The sequence below is a fragment of the Bidens hawaiensis genome, unplaced genomic scaffold (genome assembly GCF_021521415.1).
Source record: "Bidens hawaiensis isolate Kalapana, Puna unplaced genomic scaffold, B.hawaiensis_p1.1 tig00017157_1, whole genome shotgun sequence".
In the NCBI taxonomy this organism is placed as follows: Eukaryota; Viridiplantae; Streptophyta; class Magnoliopsida; order Asterales; family Asteraceae; genus Bidens; species Bidens hawaiensis.
The window spans coordinates 75,756-100,857 of NW_027492594.1; the positions used below are offsets into that span (position 1 = coordinate 75,756).

The 25,102-nt window shown below is 35.8% G+C and overlaps 2 protein-coding genes and 1 pseudogene across 2 annotated transcripts; all 3 read left to right on the forward strand.

The window, feature by feature from the left end:
* Positions 1-711: 711 nt before the first annotated feature.
* On the forward strand, positions 712-10,044 carry LOC143553186 (putative E3 ubiquitin-protein ligase ARI8). The gene is made up of 15 exons (XM_077043224.1): positions 712-946; positions 2,578-2,702; positions 3,762-3,864; positions 3,947-4,037; positions 4,719-4,891; positions 5,618-5,722; positions 5,833-5,921; positions 6,666-6,773; positions 6,861-6,951; positions 7,047-7,136; positions 7,899-7,946; positions 8,270-8,341; positions 8,436-8,535; positions 8,628-8,757; positions 9,476-10,044. Exons 1-15 carry the CDS (start codon positions 797-799, stop codon positions 9,747-9,749), a joined length of 1,749 nt encoding a protein of 582 aa, XP_076899339.1. The 5' UTR covers positions 712-796; the 3' UTR covers positions 9,750-10,044.
* Positions 10,045-13,093: 3,049 nt separating this feature from the next.
* Positions 13,094-15,016, forward strand: LOC143553163 (heat shock cognate 70 kDa protein-like). The gene is made up of 2 exons (XM_077043204.1): positions 13,094-13,517; positions 13,608-15,016. The coding sequence occupies exons 1-2, from the start codon at positions 13,298-13,300 to the stop codon at positions 14,993-14,995; spliced, it is 1,608 nt and encodes a 535-aa protein (XP_076899319.1). The 5' UTR covers positions 13,094-13,297; the 3' UTR covers positions 14,996-15,016.
* A 2,130-nt stretch (positions 15,017-17,146) lies between these two features.
* LOC143553164 (heat shock cognate 70 kDa protein-like) lies at positions 17,147-24,893 on the forward strand (annotated as a pseudogene).
* The last annotated feature ends 209 nt before the right edge of the window (positions 24,894-25,102 follow it).

The window sequence follows — 25,102 nt, forward strand, 5'->3', positions numbered from 1 at the left end:
TGAGTCAAGTTTATTTTGGCCCAAAACGTTTTTCCTCGATTAGCAAAACCGAAAAAACTGCATCCAAAACCGAACCGAATCCAAAAACCAAAAACCGAAACCGAACGGTTTTAAAAAGCCATAAAACCGAAAGTTTGGTTTTCGGTTCGGTTTCAATCAAAAACCGAACCACGCACACCCCTACTTCAATGGGTCATTCGATCGATTTACCACGAGTTCATCTTTAAATACCTATGTATACATGTGATTACCTATACTAAACGGTATTTAAAACTGAAATATAACACAAGTATCTCCAAGAAACCGCGAATCATATCATATCCGGCAAACTCTTGGAACAGCAACAATGAAGCCAACCAAAATTATAAAACCCCACATGACAAGACTTAGGTGAGGTAGTTAACTTAAACCACTAAAAGTTGGTCAACAACAATATACATACATATTTTTTTAAAATAATTAGGTTTTAGTTACCAAATCCAAAAGTTAAGGGGATTAAAATGAAACTACCCCAACCTCAGCTGGTATGTATCCGTTGTTGGATCCACCAACATAATAATAAGAATAAGAATAAGAATAAGAATAAGAATAAGAATAATAATATTCTTTCCCCTTGGTTCGATCTCAACAATAATAATAATAATAATAATAATAATAATAATAATAATCGGAATCTCCGGTCTATCACAGTGGGAGAATTAGGGGAAAGAGATATACGATTAAATTGGTTATTAATTAGGAATTAGCTATCTGCATTCAATTAGGTTATAATTAGGTCTGTGTGATTGAATTAGATATGGACTCGGAAGATGATTATATTTATGGAGGTGAGTCATTTGATGATGATGATGACTTCTACAGTCGAGAGACTGCCATGGACTCCGGTTACGACTTCATTGATAATGAGTCTGATGATTCTAATGATCTCTATGCTCATCGTAGTCAGGTACATTGATATTATTGTTGTAATTATTATTTCGTACTGCTGCGAATATATAATTTTAGGTTTGAATATGACGCGTACATGAGCTAGCATGGCTTGTAATTAGTGATAGTTTTTGCTGATGGTTTATAAAACTTTATTAATAAGCAACACAGAAATGAAGGAATTCAATGTTCATGAAGCTGCTAATAAAGGAGATAATAATTTATGTGATTACTTAACTATTGCTAAATGAGCTGACATTTTTCAAATTTTCGTTGCCGGTTTGGAGGTGCGGTGTTAATGAGGATTCTAGAAAACTTAGGATAAGTATTTGTATGTCTTTAATTTTGATGATGCTGTATGAAAACTACTTTTTACATGATATTACGGATTATTTACCGAAAGATTAATTGAACTCACTGAAAGGATGATCATCGTACACAATGATGCCGTGTGCTTGTGTGTATATACGAGTTTGAGTTGAACATAAATCGAGAGAATTTGTGTATGGAAGAGGAAGAAAAACACTAGGATATTGATTACCATATAAGTTCATAAATTAGTCGATTTGAGTTGGTTATAGCTTGATGTCTTGCAATTGTGTTTGGATTAGTCGCCACTAAAAGTTTGAGATAAATGGACTCGTTTTTATTAGATTGCCATATAAATGCTAGTTCTGGTGTGATCTCTATGAAGATACCCAATCTAGTGGTATTTTAGCTTCTATTGCATTGAGCTGCCTTCAATTGTGTTGAGCTTTTAACTTTTAGTTTATTGGTCTTAGTCTTTTTGACTCACAAGTGGACAGATTTGTAATTGAACAAGGTGCATTTTTTTCTTGTTGTATTGTGTAATCTTCATTTTTCTAGTATTAAAAAAGAACAAAGGTTAGTAGTTTTTGGAGTTGAATATAGTTTGTAATTAGCGGTTCTGGTTCATGAAATCCATCTCTTCAGCCCTGAAGATTCTTCTTTCACTTTCATGTAATTAATGGGGAGCTTCCACATGATAGTTGCCTATATGATTTGAGCAATTTTGTCAGTTAGCAGATTGATCTTCAAAAAGTTGTTACATGACTGAATTAGACGAGTTGCTGTTGCAGTTGCCTTTCCATTTTGTATTATTGAAAGTGAAGTCCCTCTGAGATAACTACTGTGATACACGTGTCTGATTTCAAGTTTTAATGAATGATATTTATTTGCTTTTAGACAAAACGTCATACCTGATAATTATCATCGTGTGCATGTAACAACATAATAGCACTTTCAAGTGTACGTAATAGCATAACATGTTTACTTATGTTAATCGCTCATAATTAGTATATTTTGATTTTAATTGTTTAATAAAGTAATTATTTTTCTTATATATGTACTCACACGCCCACCTATACATTGTTTTGAAAATTGAAATTTTAAACTTAGTTTTGTTAAATGTATTTTTTATTTTTAATTGTTTTAGCCAAAAAAAATTTTTATCTGTCATCATGCGTGTAGGGGGTGTTTGGGATTGCTTATTAAAGCTGCTTACACTTTTTGAAATACTCATATAAACAGTTGGGTTAAAAAAACTCCCTAACTGAATATTTGAAACTGCTTATACCATCCTAAAAACTCAGATAATGCATTACTTAAACGTATTATGGCTTTTTTCAGCAAAACTATTCCATTTTGAATGAAGCTGATATTCATCTACGTCAAGAGGATAATATCAAAAAAATATCATCTATACTTTCCATTTCCAATGATGCAGCTGCCATATTACTCCGCCATTATAACTGGTAATCTGTTAAATCTATATCTCCGCTCTACATGAACTGACTATATAAATTTATGTCTCAAAAGTCAAAACAGTGGTATCTGAAAATCTAGCATGAAGATAGACATGATATTTCTAAATTACCTTCTTTCTTTTTGTAGAGATTGGATAATTCCATGTGTTTATTTTGTACTTAATCATGTTTATCCTTCTAGATTATCATCATGTAAAAACTTCTTTCTGACTTGGTAATTCCTAATTCATTATTCAAATTTACATATAAATTTCCCACATGATTTTGAAGCTTAGAACATCAAGATAGTTAAAAGGTGCTTCTTTCCGTACTTGCACTTATAATTATTAATATCGAGTTGCGTTTTTTAATTGAATCAAACCAACTATTTATATATTTTATTCATCTTCAATTGTATGCTTATAGGGTGAAAAGTCATGAGGTTCTTTCGTTAGTGGAAATGAGGTGGAAACTTAAGCTTTAGAAGTTGGACTCTTATATTGTACCCTAATTTTTCTTTTTTGTAATAATTCTTTTAAGACGATTCATTAATTATTAAGCATACATGATATATTTTCCTAAAAAGGTAGCTTAAATTCTAAGGTGGACCTTTCACCCAAAATCTCTAATTGCACATCTTGTATAGTAAGCTTTGGGCTATTGCAACTTGCTCTTTTGTTGTATAGGCGTGCGCGCGCGCACACACACACACAGTAGGCGCTTATGTAACCACCTCTCGTATAACACTTAAAAGCAAAATGTACAAGAGCATTACGATTCTCGCAGTTCTCAACATTTTTTGGTTCTGATTTGAATGTCTCCCTATATATATATATATGTACACACATACATACATATATACATATGTGTGTATGTGTGTTACCCGTTAAATTTTGAAGGCTATAGGTACCACTTTCTTATTTGATTATATCCTTTTCAATTTCTGTACACAATGTAGCATATAATAGCTATCCTGTCATTGTTTATTGGGCTTAATGTATAGGTGGTAACAGGAACGGTGTCTCAAACTCAGTCTGCTGAATGAATTTCAATATTTTGAACATACAGGAGTGTCAGCAAAGTCAATGATGAATGGTTTGCTAATGAAGAAAAGGTTCGCAGGGTTGTTGGATTATTAGAAGCACCACATGCACTTCCCAATGGCAAAGAGGTAATTATCTACAATATTAAGGGCCATTAATTGGTAGCATCCTTATGACTTTTAGTTTTAATACTTCACTTATAACTGGCAGTTGACATGTGGGATTTGCTTTGACGAGTATCCTTGTGATAGTATGAGTTCTGCTGCTTGTGGTCATCCTTTCTGTGTGACTTGTTGGCAAGGTTTGTGTGACAAACTTGTTCCATATTATACACTCTTAACAAATGCACACATATATGAAAGAAAAATATTTTATTGTATGTCATCAATAAATGATATAAATGGTATAAATTCTATAACAGAAGGATGTGCATATAAATTATTGTATGTTATCAATAATATTTTTGTTTTTAATAAGATATTTCCTTTGTGATGAAATTACATAATAAAAGAATGTAAATGGTAATTTTTATAACAGAAGGGTGTACACATAAATTATTGTGTGTTATCTATAGGATTTTAGTTTTTAATAAGATATTTGGTTTGTGATGAAATAACAAGTAATGTAAACATCCATAACATGTTGATATTGAATATTGAGTTTATTTTGGAAGTACTAAAGAGAACATTTAAATTATTGCATATACATTCATAGTATGATAATGTAATTAATATGAAAAGAGGTCAAGAGATAACTTTTTGTTAGTTAGTTGATAATAGGTTTATATGGAAATATTGAGTTACTACTTCATAATATGAAAGTGTATTCATGTCGTTAATTGAATAAATAACATCAGCAATTTCTAATTGGCAAATGAAAAGCCATTCAACCTTTAATTGAGTGACATTTTTCAGATTAGAGAATTGCTGATGTCATATTTATCTGCTTTATTATATATTAAGATTGCAATTAATGTATGCAGGATACATAAGCACTGCCGTTAATGATGGCCCTGGATGCTTGATGTTGAGATGCCCTGATCCGTCTTGTGGTGCAGCTATTGGTCAAAATATGATTATTTCGTTGGCTTCAGATGATGATAGAGGAAAATATCACCGTTACTTCCTAAGATCCTTTGTGGAAGACAATAGAAAGGTAAGTTCACATGATTTTAATTTATGTGTATTTAAAATTGTTGTTAACGAAGTAAATTTTGAAATTATTTTTCTGAATGAAGGTAATAGACAGTTATTTGTAGAGGCGGTAATAACAAGCTGGTTCATAAGCACTTCTTTTTCCATTTTAAAAGAACTTTATAAGTTTATAACTCATAAAAGCATCATTTGTTATCGTAAAAAGTTATTACAATATTAATCTAAATCTTTGAATAAAACGATTCAAGAAGATGTATGCATTTAAAGTAGACTTTTTGGTGACTTTCAACCTGAAAAACCCATTTGACCCGTTTGCATCCCCCTTATATTTATTGTTATATTTGACCCATTAAAGATCAGGTGGGTTGAAATGGGTCATTTTGTCCACTTACAAAAAAAGTTTCGTAAACGCATTAAATATGATTACGAAAAAGTATTTTTACAATATTAATCTGAATCATTGAATGAATTGTTTATATGCATTAATAATGGACTTTGGTCGACTTTCAATCTGTTTGACTCATTTGACTTAGTATTCCTCTTCCAGCTAATTTTTCATTTTACCCATTTGAGATAAAATAATACACAATCCAAGTCAACCCATTCTTTATTTTGCCTATGAGATTAAGATAGAAACAATAGTATTTTGTCTCATACATCAAATAACTCTTACTTATGCATTTTACTAACCAATGTAAATATATAATTTTTATGATTATTTTTATAGACGAAGTGGTGTCCTGCCCCTGGTTGCGACTATGCTGTGGACTTCATTGTTGGTGGTGGAACTTTTGATGTTACTTGTCACTGCTCATATAGCTTTTGTTGGAATGTATGTTTCATTCATCAAATACAATGTATATATATACTTCCATTTAACATTATCTATTATACATTAACCAACGTAAGCTTTTTTTTTTTATTGTGGGCCCACATTTACAGTGTACTGAGGAAGCTCACAGGCCAGTTGATTGTGAAACAGTGTCAAAGTGGGTGATTAAGAACACTGCAGAATCAGAAAACATGAATTGGTATTCAATTATATAACTTATTTCTCATATATTCATGGGTTGCTGTTCTCCCCTTGGAACTAAATATTTCAGTTATTTTGGACTTATTAATTTACGGGGGTCTGATGAACAGAAAGAAATAATATATCATCAAGAAATGATGGATTGTTTAAAACCGAAATAACTGAAGTACTGAAACCAAACAAAAAACTGATGGTTTGGTTTTTATGGTTTCATAAAAAACGAATTTTGGTTCGGTTTTGGTTTTGCATGTAGCTAAAACCCAAAAAACTGACCTGTCCCGAATTTATGGATTTTCAACTTTTATTTTGAATGTTAAATTATTCATTAAAAATTGATAAATAGTGTAACCCAAATATTTTAGCCTAAGTATATAATAATTAATCATTAGTTAACAAAAAGATTTAGGCTCAAGTTCATTATTTTGGACCATATTTTTTTGGCCCAAAAATTTCAAGCCCAAATGGTAAAAAGTCAAAATCAGACTCAAACTTAAAAATTTCAAGCCCAAATGGTAAACCCAATTTTTTCTTTTTTGGTTCGGTTTGAGCCCAAAATCAACCCATGCATACCCTAGATTTTTGGGAGTTGAGGGTATATTATATTATCTTAAGGTTTTAATTGGTTAAGAGGGCGGTTTTGGCAAATAAAAATAATATTAGATTCACTAGGTCTAGGTGTTTATATAATTCTTGAACAATGATTAAATATTTATAAAACTATGAAATGGCCTTGATTTTTCAGGATATTAGCTAATTCAAAACCATGCCCCAAGTGCAAGCGACCAATTGAGAAAAACCAAGGATGTATGCATATTACATGTACACCACCTTGCAAATACGAGTTTTGCTGGTATGTTGATTCATGTTTTGTACCATCAAACAATTTTATTATTGAAAACATGTGAATTTTTCTTATATTTAAAATATGATTTTCCAGGCTTTGTCTTGGTGCATGGTCTGATCATGGTGAAAGGACAGGTGGCTTTTATGCATGCAATCGTTATGAGGCTGCAAAACAAGAGGGAGTTGTAAGCTTTAGAGATGTTTTACACTGGTATTATTAGGAGATAATAATGTTTCACATGTATGCATATTATATGGTATTATAATTTATTGCATGCAGTATGATGACACGGAAAAGCGACAAGAGATGGCAAAGAACTCTTTAGAAAGATATACTCACTATTATGAAAGATGGGCTACAAACCAATCGGTTGGTTTTTTATTCTCTTTTCCATGAAATTGAAATAACCCGACCCATAACCCAAATAATTGAGCCCAACCTGAAACTGACGGTAGTTTTGCTTGTACCGAAAACTGAAATGAACTGAAAAAATCAATTTTGAACTTTTAAGTACGTACTCAGTATATCCCACCAATAGCAAAGCTATGGTAAGTAATTTATAAAAAGTAATAAATGGTTTTTTATTCTCTTTTCCATGAAATTGAAATAACCCGACCCATAACCCAAATAATTGAGCCCAACCTGAAACTGACGGTAGTTTTGCTTGTACCGAAAACTGAAATGAACTGAAAAAATCAATTTTGAACTTTTAAGTAATTTATAAAAAGTAATAAATGGTGTACTCGATAAGTTTTAGGCTTAATTCTTAAATGGTTAATAATCAGTTAATAGTTAGTCACCAAAATGGTTTTAGGCCCAAATCCATTAACCTTTTTTCGGCTCAAATGGGAAAACCAAAACCGAACGAACCTGTCAACTCATTAAGCAAATCAAAGTCGCCCAACGTGTATTTTGAGTGCATGAGGGCATGAGGCATCCTAATTCCTAAATAATTATAGTAAAAGAAAATATATTTTTTATTGAAACATTATAATAATATCTAGCATGTAATTTTATAAAATAAGTTGTATGCGCTGGGCTAAAAGTGTTATTTTTGTTCAACCCGTCCAAAATGACTTGTTTTGGTTTGAAGAGCCTCCCGATTTTATTTTATTTGTTTCTGTATTGCAGTCTAGACAAAAGGCCTTGGCAGATCTTCAGCAGATGCAAAACGTACATGTAAGCAAATTTTCTATATGATTTTTTAATGTTTCGACTGTGACTAACTGACTATAACTGATGGTATAAACCTATTTCCTCATATATCATGCTCACAATCACTTTTTTATTCTGTGTTTTGTTAATATTAAATATATTTATAAAGTGTATTTTTACACAATAATCTATAATTGTTTAAGCAAAAAACCTCTAGATTTCTGGATTCTCCCACCATGATCAACTTCTCTGATTTTATTGGATGTTTTAATAATTATTAATTATGTAATGAGTGTATATATATTTATGTATGCATATGCATAAAAATTTCTTTTTCGTTTGTGTAGCTTGAGAAGCTGAGTGACAAGCAGTGCCAGCCTGAATCACAGCTTAAGTTCATAACAGAGGCCTGGCTACAGGTGATGTATATTTTTTTTCTTTTTTTTAATTAAAATACAACTTAATCTACTTTTATAAATTATAATATCTTTGTGCTTATGGATATCATTACAGATAGTTGAGTGTAGACGGGTACTTAAGTGGACATATGCGTATGGATATTATATACCTCAGCATGAGCATGCCAAAAGGCAGTTCTTTGAGTACTTGCAAGGTACTTCTCCACATCTAACAACTTATCAACTCCACTTTTTATAAAACTCGATTTTTTTAATAATAAAATAAACTTTTCTTACATGTTTTTAGGTGAGGCGGAATCTGGGTTGGAAAGACTTCATCAATGTGCAGAAAAGGAACTACAATGTTACCTCAATGTTGAAGATGCTCCTTCAAAAGACTTCAATGAGTTCCGTATGAAATTAGCTGGGTTGACCAGGTGATTAAGACAAACTCGCTTCTATCTTTTAATATTTTTTGTTGATATAAACATATTGGTTTTTTATGTGTTAGGTATGTGTTTAATTACTTTAGATAACGATAAGTAGTGTTAGAGGACATTTAGTATTATTAGGGGAGTTAATAAAAAGGGGTTTAGAGGTTAATCATTATGCTACCATCATTCTAAAAAATATTAATCCATTTAACATGTTTTCCTTTTAGGTTTTTGTTTTATTTTACTCGTTTGATTCTTTAGGGATAAAACCATAACCCCAGTTGATAGTCATAATTACCACCTAATGAGAACAGAAATCAACGCTCAAAATACAGCTTGTATGAATGTATCTTTATGTTTTCCTTGAACTTACACATATAAAGTTTCTCTGAGTCATGAATGGAAGCTGTATACTTGAATATCTATTAATGTTTATATGCAGATATAATTATTTTGTATCAATTTATAATTCCAAATTTATAAATCCAAATATGCATCATATATATATTATTTAGTTATTTTTATCATAATAATATGTATAATAAGATCATTTTTGTATATATAAATAATAGTGCTTGTTTTGATTTGAGCTTTTGGCTACCCGATTCGGGTAGCTCACGAGTGGCTTGGATCGTTTAGGCCCTGTTCTTAACTAAGATCAAGATAATCTTCATTATTCTAACAAGTTTTATCTTTGTTCATCTTGTACGAATGAGTATAGTGTGACCCGTAATTACTTTGAGAATCTAGTTCGGGCTCTAGAAAATGGTCTATCAGATGTGGATGCCCGTGGTGGGCCCAGCCGAGCCGGTGGTTCAAGAAGCTTAGGAGCCGGTAGCAGCAAGTGCAGAACCAATAAGAACAAAGGAACCGCACCCGCACCCACGGCTAGATCTAGAAACATAGATGATTCTGGTCGCTGGTCATGTGAGCATTGTACATTCGCTAATGCCAAGTCAGCCACCGTGTGCCAAATGTGCCAGCACCGTCGATGACTTCACATTTCATTTATTACATCATTTGGCGTTCTATAAATTAGTATTTATCCTTTGAAAACATTAATGGTGCCATATTTATCCATTTAATAGTAAATAAAATAAGTTCAATTATAAAGTAATTGAATTTATTTCTTTACTACAAAAATGGGTGCGTATGGTATTTTTGGTGTTTTGAAGCGATATTATGAAATTTAAAAATATTGAATTCTTAGGAAAAAAATGGAGTTTACATTGTGATAATTCATTATTGTTGTAACTTGTATGTATGTATATGTTTTCTACAGTTAATGGAAGATTTAATTTGGTCATCCGTTAGACAAATTTGCAAGCAGTGACTTCTGTAAATACATATATATATGTTCTTTATAGTTTATACCATCACTTATAAGAAGGCAAATGCAACTTATATATACAATGAGAGGAAGTTATTTTAATTTTACTTCTATCAGCCTCAGCCCTCAGTTGTGAAGAAAATGGACGAGTGTGGGTAATTCTAGTCTCATACACGATTGTAGAACCGTGTTTCATATCGGGTCCAATACTTGTCAAGTATCCAAAGAAACTACAAGTATATTTATAAAAATGTAGAGAGCCGGGTTCGTTTACCAAAGCTTAACAAATAAAGTGGTAATTTGTTACAAGTAAAAGGCTATAGGAGGTGGATATGTCAATAAGTGATACTTATACTGATGGGTTGATTTTGTAATAATTGTAATGGTAGGGACTAGTTTGACGAATTTCTGTCTATGTTCTTTCTAATTTCCCTCGACTATAAGTGATAGCAGGGTGTGATGTAGTCTAAAATATACAAATTATTATATAAATATTTTATAAATTTTTTTATTATTTTAAGCTATCTTTTTATTAAATATTATTCAAGTAGCTCACATTTATGTTTTAAAGTTTAACTAGACAACAAGCTAATATGAAGAATTTATACTAAACTTAAGTCTAACATGTGAATATTCTAATAGATTGTATCCATTATTATTATTATTATTATTATTATTATTATTATTATTATTATTATTATTATTATTATTATTATCAATCTTCTCTTAACATAAAATTGATAATTAAGTATTATTGTATAGTGAAAAGTTAAAGAAAACAAAGAAGGTTTTGAAAGAGAAAAAGATTAAAGAAAAATCTAATGTATACGTATGATAAAAATATTGTGTTTTGGTTTTGAAAGATTAATTATATTGTTGTGATTTAAGAATCAACGTGAAGGCCCAAACGAACAGCTTTCACAAATCACAATTATATGGTAGAAACTTCGAGAAAAATGCTTAGTGAAGGAGGTCACGCAAAGAATATTATTATTATTATTATTATTATTATTATTATTATTATTATTATTATTATTATTTCTACTTACCCAAAGTGGACAACGAAAATTTATTACTATTATTGGTTATGAAGGCTATTGTCAACAGAAAGGAGAACAAAGGGAGGTGCTACTGTTTAATCGCAAGAAAAGAAAAAGGAGCAAGCACAAGCACGTGTTGGCTCAACCAAAGAGCGTCCGGTTTCAACCTCTACTTATCCAACAATATTATTATTATTCGATTTAAATTTATTGTTTTCGTCATAAATTCATTATTTGAACTTATCTATTTTGATTTGTTCTTGAGTATAATTGTTAATTAAACTTTATAGACGACCGCCTTTGTTTGGAATTTGATTTTGGTTTTGGTTTTATGAATCAGTAAAGAGCTTGATATTATATATGTGCTTAGTTTTGTTTAATGAGTTTTATTATTTCATTGGTGATTGTTCCATATAATAGGATTCTGTTAGTTTATTTACTTGACTGTTTATTATAGAAACAATATTATGAATAAAATGTTTCGTTCATATATATTTAAGATTAGAATTGTATAAATAATTTATCTCAATTAATTAAATGCATCTATATCTAGTAGAGATGTACTAAAAAACCAGTTTGGGACCGGTTTTAGGCAAACCAAACCAGTTTGGGTTTAAAACTGGTTTCACTCAAACCGGTTTTCCAAACCGACCCAAACCGCCAGTTTCAGGACTGGTTCCCCTTAAGATATACCAAACCGGTTTGAGAAAAAACGGTTTATAAATCAAACCGAACCGACATGACCAGGCTAGCCTATCTTGCTTCTAAACCGGTTATAAACCGAACCGGTTTGAGTCAAATCGGTTTTGACCAGCCGTTGACCAAACCGGTTCGGTTTGGTTTTAAAACCGGTTTTGACTAGAATCTAAGGCTAAATTTTATTCTGTAGCCCAAATCTATATGTAACCCAAATTGTAAGCCCACATTGTTATAGATAGATTATTATAATAATAAATCAAATCATCATCATCATCATCATCATCATCATCATCATCGTACTTAGTATATCCCACCAATAGCAAAGCTATGATAGGGTCTGAGGAGGGTAAGATGTAGACAGTCTTACCTCTACCCCATGGGGATAGAGAGGCTGCTTCTGGTGAGACCCCCGGCTCTATACTAGTTTTGCATCAAGCCTTTGACATAAGGCACATAGCACTCAATCATCGGGACGCTGGCTGATTGGTGCATGTACCCTTGTCTTTCGACTATCAACGCCACCACATGATGCCTGATTAACCTTCCATCACTTTTAACGTTATTTTCACGAGATTAGTAAAATAACGTCAAAATTAGTGCAATTTTACTTTTGCCCACCCGAGGGTTCACACATATATACATTATATGCGCGCACAGCAGGCAAGGCATATAATAATAAATCAAATGTAACCTAATAAAAGCGGGAATCGCAATTGGTCTCCTGACGTGGTGTTTTTTGCTTTCCTTTTCGCCTCACCCAAACTCAAGGTTTGAATAGTTACTAATTAGTTATTATCCGATTTTAATCTTCAATCTTAGTTTTTGTTTATTGTTAAATGTTCATCATTGATTTGTCTTTGAACCCTCAATAATGCCAAAAAGTATTGGACATCGAGGATTGATATATGAGATATCGGTGGGATATCAGTATTTTTAGTATCATGCAGAATATATACTCTTCTACTATTAACAAATTTTCCTTTTGTATTCACTTGCAAAACACTAACAATTGTAGCAATTAGGAACTGATTAAGACTTGAAATTTAAGATTTAAAACATTGATATCGGGAATATCAGTCAATATCGCCGATATTATCGGTACTGATATTCTGACCGGTATTTCACATGAGGACCTATAACCGAGATACCACCGATATCGGATAAAACACAATGATCAAATCCTGAATCTATACTTTAGGAAGAAATAAAAATGCTCGACCTGACACGTACTTATTTTGGTTATATGTGTTTTAATTTGATCGTCTTTTTTTATGACCCAAACCCACCCGACCTGACCTACACCACAAAAAAAATATTATATAGCGATAGTCACCTGACTTTCATGAAATTTCTTTTTTGAGTCCGCCACTACAAAACGGCTTTCTTAATCTCATTGACTTCTATATTAGCTATTTTGCCACTTCTTAAAGCGTTTACATAATTTATTCTTTGTCCTTATGACACATATTCAGAGATGTCGAGAATTGGCAAAACAACTCCAATTGGAATTGATCTTGGAACAACTTATTCGTGTGTTGCTGCATGGTTTGATCAACACAACCATGTCGAGATCCTTCCTAATGAACAGGGTAACACCATTACTCCATCACGTGTTGCTTTCAACAACACCGAACTTTTGGTAGGCGAGGGTGCCAAAAACCAAATCACCAGGAACGCCAGTAACACAGTATTCGGTAAGTTGTTCTGATGTACAACTTTTATGCTTATCAGTTAAACTAGTTAATAAGTTTAATCTACTTTCCTTTTTGCTGATATATATTTAGATGTTAAGCGAATGATGGGTGGCAGATTTAGCAATGTCAGACTGCAGAAAGATATACAAACATGGCCTTTTACGGTGATTGAAAGATCTAATGATAAGCCAATGATTGTACTTGAACACATGGGTGCAATCAAGGAGTTTTCTGCTGAAGAAATATCTTCCTTGATTCTTAAGAATTTGAAAGAGGCTGCCGAGGCATACCTTGGGACACCTGTTAGAGATGCAGTGATTACCGTACCGGCTTATTTCAGTGACAAGCAACGACAGGCAACAAAGAATGCGGGTATATTGGCTGGTCTCAATGTCATTCGCTTGATCAATGAGCCCACGGCAGCTGCAGTTGCTTATGGTCTTGACAAGTTAGCCGACCCAAGACACCCGCAACAGAAAAATGTTTTTGTCTTTGATTTGGGTGGAGGGACTTTTGATGTGTCACTTCTTACTATCAGCAAGGAAGGGGTCATACGGGTTATAGCGGTGGGTGGCGACACTCATTTGGGTGGAGAGGATTTTGACAAGGCCATGGTTGATCATTGTGTTGAAGAATTCAAGAAAAAACAAAAGAAAGATATCAGTAAAAACGCAAGAGCAATGGGGAGACTGAAAGTTGCATGCGAGAAAGCTAAGAGAGATTTGTCATCAACAACTAGAACTTCCATTGAGATTGATAGCTTGTATGAAGGAACTGATTTTTCATTGAAGTTTACCCGAGCAAAGTTCGAGGAGCTAAATGCTGATTTTTTTAAAAAATGCATTGAGCATGCAGAAAATTGTTTAAGAGATGGGAATATGCAAAAACATAACGTTGATGATGTAGTTCTTGTTGGTGGGTCGACTAGGATTCCCAAGGTACAACAAATGCTAAGGGAGTTTTTTGATGGGAAGCCGCTTAGCAAGAGTATTAAAGCGGATGAAGCTGTCGCTTATGGTGCAGCAGTGTTGGCTGCAAACTTAAGTGGTGATGGCAATAAGGCTGTGAAGGATTTGTTACTTCAAGATGTCACCCCTTTGTCCCTTGGTACCAGTGTCGAATTTGAGAAATATATGAGTGTCTTAATTCCAAGGAACACACATATACCCGCCATGAAAGAGGAGATTTATGTGACAACTCTCGATAACCAAAAAGCCATTACAGTGGATGTGTATCAGGGTGAGTGTGGTAAAGTGAAAGACAACATCCTCCTTGATGAATTCGACCTTGATGGTATTCCACCAGCCCCTGCTGGTGAGGAAAAAGTGAAGGTTTGCTTTAGCATAGATGCCAATGGTATTCTTGATGTTAACGCGGAGTTGTTATCTACTGGTAATAAAAGAAGTATTGTAATTGCGGGGAGTGGAAATGTGTCCAAGGATGACATTGAGAAGATGCTGAAGAAGACTGACCATTGAGTTCTATTGTCATAATTAGCATGAGAGGATTAAAAAGCAATGTTAATGTTTTGCTTTCAAGAAGTTTGTCATCAACTCCAATATCTATTATACTATGCTTTAAATTTTGGATATCGTTACAATGAAACGATGATTCTTGAGAATATATTAGAACTTGTTATCGTTTCATGGAAATCAATATCAATATTATTTACGAGCCTCTTTTTTTTATGTATTCAAGTTGGTTTCTTTTAGTTAATTTACATCACAACTAATCCTCTTCCACTTCAATCTCGTAACTCTTTTGAATGTTTAATATGGTGTATATAGAAAGATCCTTAATTGGAGGCCTGTAGCCATGAGTTGCAGACAAGCAAGGTTCTTATCTAGATCAGGCACTTGTTTATCAAACCGATCCATCTTTAGAAGAGTCTCGACTTGTCGGTTACTTCTCTAGCTGTGTGGGTAAACAAGGGTAACTTGTTAGTTCGGGTGGGTAAATACGAAAAGGCATGTTGCCTAGTGGTAAAAAATGTAACCCTTCTCAGGTGGTTAAGGATTCATGTCCGTTGTGAAAAAATGTGTCGTAGATTTACTTATAAGATTAAACTGTGTTAGCCATTAAAAAGTCAAACTAAACAAAAATAAGGCTGACCTTTTCATAAGTGATGTAAGAAATAAAATTGATATACTTCTATTGAATAATATCTAAAAAGGTTTTATTGAATAATAATAATGCTTGAACTAATAATTAAAACGTCTGGTGTATGCAGCTGTTGTTGGCTATTCTATCTGCGGTGTTAGGAGCAGAACTAGCGGTATCATGGATTGGCCTCAAAGGGAATTATTATTCATTCTGGAAGTAGATCTGCAATGCTTTTGGTTCCTACTGTCACAACTTAGCAGCCTCTGCCACCATGGCAATTGTATCCATCATCACAGTTCTACTGCTGGTTTGGCACTCATATTACACTCTTTGGAAGAACAATTGCAAGTCGATAGTTTGGTCCATAAAGGGAAATATTATTTTACGTATCGGTTTGGTGTTATTTACACGCTCTACAGCTATTGAACTTCCGTGAGTTCATGCTTTTACATTGTGTGAGTTTGAGTTTGAACTTAATATTTCAAAGGTTACACATAATCCATGGTTTGATTACAGTATTAATTTGATCCGGGTATAACAGTGAATGTTTATTAAATGTGTCCAATGTAAAATATGAAATTGTCAATCCAAACACCAAAGAAATTGAACAGAGAAAACGAGCCTCAAATGATTGGAGCGTCTAATTATTGATTCAATACGGAGTAATTACATGTGTTGAATATGAAATATGATTATAATGAACTGAAAACTAGCAAAACAAGAGTGCGCAAAATGATCTAATCTATGCATCTTATATATACCTGCTCATTGCAACTAACCCAAGCATGGTTAACGGACACAAACTAATTACTACTAGAAAAAGACTAATATATATGTCCATGCCCCTTAGACGTGGCTGACTTTGACCGCAACACTTGATATACAATAATCTCCACTTGGTGCAAGATCAAACAAACAAATATTTAACTTAGTTAATTAAGAGAGGGATAAATCATAAATATCGTGGAAGTCTTGGCATATGCATGTTGTGGGGAAATGAGAACCATCTGTTGACAACTTATATATTTGTGAATGTACCTCCTTAATAGCTGATATATATTATTATATGTATAGAATAGATTGTGTTTGTATTAGAATATAATTCATTCCCTAAAATAGAGGAGGGATCCATGTATATATAGGGATTACATTAATGAAATCATCGAACATTATTTGTTATCATGGTATCACAACCAAAATCAGTTTTCTAATTGCTGATCCCTAACCTTAGCTGCCAGCCTCCCTTGATCACCATCTGCTTTCTTCATATAGTAGGTTACATTGTGAACGCATATCATTATTCTAGTAGAGCCTGCACTCATTAATTTGAGTTTGATATATATAATAAAGTGGTTGTTCGATTTTAAGTTGATTTTAAAACTTATAATATAATGTTTTTGATATTGTATTTGTTGCCAGTTTCACTAATATTACAAATGGCATTCATTGTATTTACTTTTTAGTCTTTGTTTACAGCTACTAGTTCAAGATGTCGACAGCAGTTGAAACAATTCCAATTGGTATTGATGGGTAGCAGATTCAGCAATATCAAACTGCAGAAAGATATACAAACATGGCCTTTTAAGGTGATTGAAACATCTGATGATAAGCCGATGATTGTACTTGGAACACATGGGTGCAATCAAGGAGTTTTCTGCTGAAGAAATATCTTCTTTGATTCTTAAGAATTTGAAAGAGGCTGCCGAGGCATACCTCGGGACACCTGTTACAGATGCAGTGATTACCGTCCCGGCTTATTTCAGTGACAAGCAACGACAGGCAACAATGAATGCTGGTATACTGGCTGGTCTCAATGTCATACGTTTGATCAGTGAGCCTACAGCAGCTGCAGTTGCCTATGGTCTTGACAAGTTAGCCGACCCAAGACACCCGCAGCAGAAAAACGTCTTGGTCTTTGATTTGGGTGGGGGGACATTTGATGTGTCACTTCTTACTATTAGCAAAGAAGGAGTTATACGTGTTAAAGCGGTGGGCGGTGACACTCATTTGGGTGGAGAGGATTTTGACAAGGCCATGGTTGATCATTGTGTACAAGAGTTTAAGAAAAAACAAAAGAAAGATATTAGTAAAAACGCAAGAGCAATGGGAAGATTGGAAGTTGCTTGTGAGAAGGCAAAGAGGGATTTGTCCTCGACAACGCAAACTGAAAGAATAATTACTTCCCTTGAATAATCTGATGGGTTTTCCGTTTAAATAGTTAAATTACAAGTATATCAATTATATACCAAACAAACTCCTAATCATAAACCAATACAAATATGAATATACTATATCCGATCTATTACACCCCCACAGTCGAAACGGGAGGAGGCTGTATGCTGAGACTGGAGCGGAAATCATCAAACAAAATCTTTGGAAGGCCTTTAGTGAAGATGTCTGCAATTTGGTACCAAGATGGGACGTGAAGAATCCGAACATTACCGCGTTGAACGTGTTCGCGAACAAAATGAATATCTAATTCAATATGTTTAGTGCGTTGGTGTTGAACAGGATTACCCGAGAGATAAATAGCACTAACATTGTCACAGTAGATCAACGTGGCGTGGGATAATGGTTTGCGAAGCTCTAACAACAGCTTACGCAACCAGCAAATTTCGGCCACGACATTAGCAACACCTCTGTATTCAGCCTCGGCACTAGAGCGAGAAACTGTGGACTGACGTTTCGAGGACCAAGAGATAAGGTTATCCCCAAGATAAACACAATAACTTGATGTCGAACGCCTCGTATCGGGGCACCCAGCCCAGTCGGTATCTGTGTAGGCAGGGCCGGCTCAACCGTAGTGGAGGCCTAAAGCGAAACTTAAAATCGAAGGCCTTTTAAATATTTCAATATTGTTATCCCTCTTTGTTTATTTGGATTTAGAACTGGCAACAATCAACTAAAATCTTTAGTTAGCAAAAAAATGTAAATTAATATTGGTTTGTTCAAAAATATTATTTATAGTGGATAAGAAGGTAAACACTTTGGTTCTATGGATTTCGACTAGACACTGTAAAGTAAATAAATCTATAGCATACCTCAAATCAACAGCAAGCACTTAATAGTTCCAACTCACTTGGTTGCACTAACTCTCAAAATCAAGTATGTTTATAGATAATATAATAATATAATATATAGTTAAGTTAGAAAAGATTAACCTACTTTAATCAATATTTTATTCAGGTGTATTGAATAATCCAAAAGAACAGCAAACTAACTAATATGTTAAAAAAAAAGAAACTAGAGAATTTAACATATACTATAACATCTATAAAGAAATTGAGACCTTTACAAATGGGAGGCCCAAAGCAATGAGCCGGGCCTGTGTGTAGGCACGCAAGGATATACTGTTAAGCGGTCCAAGTGTAATGCCATATGATGATGTCCCATGGAGATATCTGAGTATACGTTGTAGAGCATGCCAATGTGTTATCATTGGGGAGTGCATGTGTATGCAAATCTGCTGAACCGCATAAGAGATATCGGGACGTGTAAACGTAAGATATTGTAATGCTCCTGCTAAACTGCGGAAAAGAGTTGGATCCTCAAAAACAATGTCATCCGAGTTGCTTAATTTAGACTTCGTATCGACCGGAGTAGGTACAGATTTGCAAGATTCCATCCCGGCCCGTTTAATAATATCAAGTGCATACGCTTTTAGAGATAAAAACATCTCATTGCCTTGGAGATTGACCGTGAGTCCGAGAAAATAACTTAGGGGGCCAAGATCTTTCATAGCGAATTCATTTTTGAGGCTTTCCATGAGTGTAAATCGTAAGGCATCAGAAGACGTGGTGAGGATGATTATCCACGTAAATAAGCAGATAAGCAACGTCACGACTATAGTGATACACAAATAAGGAGTTATCACATTTACTTTGAGTAAAACCCAATGTTGTCACAAAATCGGTGAACCGTTGGTACCATACCCTCGGGGCTTGCTTAAGTCCATAAAGCGACTTTTTGAGAAGACACACGTGGTCCGGGTAATTTTGATGTCGAAACCCCATGGGTCATGTAAACCGTTTCGTTGAGTGTGCCATGTAAGAAAGCATTAGTGACATCCAGTTGATGTATTTGCCATTATTGAGCCAAAGCAAGTGATAAAATTGTTCGTATGGTAGCCGGTTTAACAACCGGGCTGAATGTTTCACCGCAATCCACACCAAGTTGTTGGTTTCGACCATCGCATACCAACCGAGCTTTGTAGCGTTCCAATGTACTGTTTGATTTGAACTTGTGACGAAACAGCCACATGCTACGTATAACATGCATATGTGGTTGGCGTGGAACTAACTCCCATGTCTGATTTTTAATAAGGGCATTAAACTCAACCGTCATGGCATCGTGCCATTCCGGAGAAGACAGGGCAACCGTAGGGTTTTTAGGAATGGGAACGATGGTGGAGGTAGAGAGATTAAATGGTTGGCGAAGTTTAGTGATGTCATCCATTGAACGAGTGTGAATAGTACGAGTAGTTTGGGCCGTATTAGATGTAGGTGCAGGCTTAGAAGAAAAAGTATGGGGTTGTGCTGTTGAACTTGGTTGTAGTGGAGGGGGAATGTTGGAGGACGAGTTTGTTTGGGTCGATGTAGAGGAAGATGTAGGCCCAGTGAAGGAGGGAATATCATTTGGATGGCCTGTAGGCTTTGGTCTACGTGTGTAGACCTTACGAAAAGATTGTTGGGGTTGGCGAGCTTGGGTTTGGGTCGAGGGTTGAGTTTGGGCTGGTGTGGTTGTGGTAGCAGGCGGGATGAGTGTGGAAGATGAGTTGTGAAGACTGTCCACGTGAGGCCAGTGGAGGGGGTGAAGAGAGTTTGTTAGGAAGTCATACGAGGTAGGAGAGGGTTTGTGTAAATTGGCAACGGGAAGGTGGTTTCATCAAACTTTACGTGGCGACAAATAATGATCTTATGAGTAGATAGATCAAGACATTTATATCCTCGATGTTTATTTGGATAGCCGAGGAAGACACAAGGTTTGGAACGAGGTTGTAATTTGTGAATGGTGGTGTGAGGGAGAAGCGGGTGGCACAAGCAACCGAACACACGAAGGTGGTTGTAGGATGGTGTATAATTGTAGAAAAGTTGAGTAGGTGTTATAAATTGGTGGGTTTTGCTGTGTAATATGTTTAGAATATATGTGGCAATTTCTAAGGCATGGTGCCAATAACTATTTAGAAGGTGAGATTGGGCTAAGAGGGTATGAATGATGTTGTTAATGGAGCCGCTTTGCCATTTTGGGAAGATGTGTATGGGCAGGAAAAGCGGAATTGCATGCCATTATTGGTGCAAAATTATTGGAATGAGGAGTTGGCATATTCTTTTCCGTTGTCACATTGAAATTGTTTTATTTTACGTTCAAATTGTGTGTGTATTAAATTGGAAAATTGTAAGAAAATTGAGTATACTTGGAACTTATGGCTAATGGGATAGGTCCATAAAAAATTAGTATGATCATCAATAAATAAAATATAGTATCGATGTCCCCCGGTGCTTATGATGGGTGATGTCCATAAGTCATATGGATGATGTCAAATGGTAAAAAAGTAGGCGTAACCGAATCAACGAATGGAAGTTTAATAAATTTTCCAAACACACACGATTGACAAAGTTTATCACTATTTAATGAACTATAATTAATAAAACAAGACTTCTTTAAAGAATGCAATAAATTGGGTCCCGGGTGACCAAGTCTTTTATGCCATGTGTCTTGAGTAATGGCTGCAAAAGTTGAAGGAGACTGAATCTTGGATAGAATTTGAGGAGTGAGTGGATAGAGATCCCCGGAGCTATTGCTGCGGAGGATACGAGCCTTGGTCTTGAGATCCTTCACAAGAAAACCATACGGGTCAAATTCAATAGAAATTTGATTATCGGTTGTTAAACGACGAACCGATAATAGATTTTTGATAATGTCAGGTGCTTAAAGAACATTGTTAAGTTTAAAGGGTGGGTAGGGTGGTAGTAGGGTTTGGTTGCCTTGTCCATTAACCGGAATGGTGTGACCATTACCGACAATTATATTTCGTAAAATACCCGAATTAAAAAACGATGAAAAGTTACCTGGATTATTAGTCATATGATTTGTTTCTCCTGTATCCATGTACCAAGGACGCTCTGGAGGATACAATGGCATCGTGTGTAACGCTTGATCGATGTTGGTTGGTGTGTAGCCAGCGGTGTATGATTGAGCGGGCCGAGAACCAAGAATACCCGGGCTAGGATTTGGAGGCCGATTGCTGGTGGGATAGGGGCATGGCGGGTTATGGTTTGTGGACCATTGAAGGAGTTGTTGCCATTGTTGAGGGGAGAAACCAGTACAGTTTTGCCAAGGTTGAGGGTAGAACGAAGTTGACTGGGAGGAGGAGAACATGCTTCGCCCACGGCCAGAGTTGTTGTGTCCACGACCCCGTCCCCGAAATGACCGACCTCGGCCATGACCACGATCAGATGATGCGTAATCCGTGCGGTTGTCCTGACGGTTTTCCGGTGTTATAGTGTCGGTCTTAGAGGCAGAAGCTTGGAGGGCAGAACCAGCCACTTGAGCAGCATGAGAGGCTAAGTTATTTTTTCGAGTTTCTTCTTGACATAACCGAGACTGGGCTGTATTAAAATCTGGTAAGAGGATCGTCTGTTGAAGAATTGTAGCAATGGTCTCGTATTGCTCGTTAAGACCGGTTAGCAATTGAAGAACTAACTGTTGATTCGAGAGAGACGCGTCAACATTGGTTAACTGATCTGCCAAAATCTTTACCTCGTGGCAATAGGCTTCCATATTAGCAAAATTTTCCAACCGGGTATTGGTGAGTTTCTGTTGAAGATGAATTGCACGAGTGGGTTTGTTATCTTGGAACAAATTTTCAAGTGCATTCCAGGCATCATAAGCTGTAGTGTTGGGTTTAATGATGGTTTGAAGGAGGTCCATCGAGATGGTCCCTGAAGAAACACTAAGTGACCCCGGCAGATTACGGATAATCTTAGGGTTAAGTAGATGTTTCCCACGAGGGTTAGGTCCGGCAAAGATGGTTATTCTTCTTGACCTGCAAAACAGACACCGTGAGCTCGTCACTGAGAAGGGGGGGTTCCTCCTTGTGACCACCCTCCGGCGTGAGAATCAGACTAGATTGCTCTGAATATAAGTGTATATAGAGAGAAATAGCTAGAGAAGATAAGATGATCATACCGTTCCAAGGTGTTGGAGTATTTATAGCCGAAGGCAGGTTTCCAAGCAGGTACGGCCAGCTGTATAATATTCCTTTTCCACCAACTACGGGCTATGTACGTGCCACGATGGGAGTTGGTGGGTAGACAGCGGCTGATAGTGACATAGCCGGCTGTATACTATTCCTTTTCCACCAACTACGGACTATGTACGTGCCACGATGGGAGTTGGTGGGTAGGCAGCGGCTGATAGTGACATTTTGTACTAGAGCGTGCTCCTCCTCGTACTATTGTCGGTGAGCTGTCACCCTGTGATTGGTTCATAGGCTGCTTTGGTCAGATCTTGTCTATTTTGTCCATACCTTGGCAGGTATAGTACAAAAGATCTTCCAGAAGCGTACGGACTGGCTCTTTTGGGCGGGAATATTTCCGCCTTGCTCATTCCTTCAGGTGACATTGCTGAAGTTAAGAGTTAGTGCCTTATGCGTGTAGCCTTACCGTTAGTGCGGGTAGCCTTCCTTCTTGGCTTGTACCCATAGCTGCGGGAACAGGCAGGGTACTGTACCAAGGGAGGCTTTCCTGCGGGAACAGTTGGCTTACTGCGTGTAAGGTCTTCATCTCTCTGAGCATGGTGGGTCCTGCAGGACCAGTTAGTCTTTGCGCAGACGTACCTCTTCAAGGTGTGTCTTGCGGGTCCAACTGGGCTTTGCGGGGACCTACCTCTTCAGTCCCGTATATCCATTGTAAAACAATGGCATCGAGACGTTTCCAGGTCTCTTCGGTAGTCGGGCCTTTGTCACCGGATGCTTTGTCGCCGGAGCCTTTGTCACCGGAGGAGGAAGATGTGGTCGGTGCGGGTTTGGGAAGGAGGTGATGACTGACCTGAAAGGCGGTACAGTGAATGCGGAATAGTTCCGACCAGGTGACGTAGGGAGCGGTTTCATTATCAAGGGTGATTGGGATAAAGTTTTTGATGTTAGAGACGGTGATTGCGGGTGTATTTTGGTGTCCATTGAATATATGATGGTGGGAAGAGGAATCGAAGGTGAAAGAAGAAGAAGAGAGAGTTGCAGGTTTGGGATCAAAGAAGAAGAAGCCGACTAGAAGGGAGGTACGGCTGTTTTAGAGTTGACTTGATACCATGAAAGAATAATTATTTCCCTTGAATAATCTGATGGGTTCTCTTTCCTTTAAATAGTTAAATTACAAGTATATCAATTATATACTAACAAATTCCTAATCATAAACCAATACAAATATGAATATACTATATCCGGTCTATTACAAACATTGATTTCCATTGATTGTTTGTATGAAGGAACTGATTTTTCATTGAAGTTTACCCGAGCAAAGTTCGAGGAGCTAAATGCTGAATTTTTTAAAAAATGCATTGAGCATGCAGAAAATTGTTTAAGAGATGGGAATATGCAAAAACATAATGTTGATGATGTAGTTCTTGTTGGTGGGTCGACTAGGATTCCCAAGGTACAACAAATGCTAAGGGAGTTTTTTGATGGGAAGCCGCTTAGCAAGAGTATTAAAGCGGATGAAGCTGTCGCTTATGGTGCAGCAGTGTTGGCTGCAAACTTAAGTGGTAATGGCAATAAGGCTGTGAAGGATTTGTTACTTCAAGATGTCACCCCTCTGTCCCTTGGTACCAGTGTCACATTTGATTATTATATGAGTGTCATAATTCCTAGGAACGAAAGAGCAAATTTATGAGACAACTCTCGATAACCAAAAAATTATTACAGCGGATGTGTATCAGGGTGAGTGTGGTAAAGTGAAAGACAACATCCTCCTTGATGAATTCGACGTTGATGGTGTTCCACCAGCCCTTGCTGGTGAGGAAAAAGTGAAGGTTTGCTTTAGCATAGATGCCAATGGTATTCTTGAGGTCGTGGCTGAGCTGGTATCTAGCGGTAAGAAAAGAAGTATGGTAATTGCTGGGAGCGGAAATGTGTCCAAGGATGACATGGTGAAGATGCTGAAAAAGATGGAGCTGTGAATTCTAATAGTTTAGCATGGTAGGACTAAAACAAGGGTTCTTGAAAAGTTTGTTTTGTGTTTGTTTCTTAACAACTCTAAAATATAATATATGCTGCTTTAGTTAGTTAAATGGATATCTTTACATTGCACCAGCCAACAGCTATATGTGATTCTTGGGTGTATTATACTATCTGTTGTAGAGTTGATAGAGGGGCTAGTTAATCAAAAAGACGAAAGGTGATGTCACATCAATGTCGCATAGACAGTTGGACATTAAATAGTCAGCCCACAAAACAAGTGTAACGGAGGGGCTTAGTTAACCAAGTT

Bases quoted from the DNA above. Each gene is read 5' to 3' on its own strand.
- LOC143553186 (XM_077043224.1), top strand. From the start codon at position 797: ATGGACTCGGAAGATGATTATATTTATGGAGGTGAGTCATTTGATGAT. The intron at 4,038-4,718 runs GTTTGTGTGACA...TAATGTATGCAG, and splicing joins CTGTGTGACTTGTTGGCAAG to GATACATAAGCACTGCCGTT. The intron at 4,892-5,617 runs GTAAGTTCACAT...TTATTTTTATAG, and splicing joins TTGTGGAAGACAATAGAAAG to ACGAAGTGGTGTCCTGCCCC.
- LOC143553163 (XM_077043204.1), top strand. From the start codon at position 13,298: ATGTCGAGAATTGGCAAAACAACTCCAATTGGAATTGATCTTGGAACA. The intron at 13,518-13,607 runs GTAAGTTGTTCT...ATATATATTTAG, and splicing joins CGCCAGTAACACAGTATTCG to ATGTTAAGCGAATGATGGGT.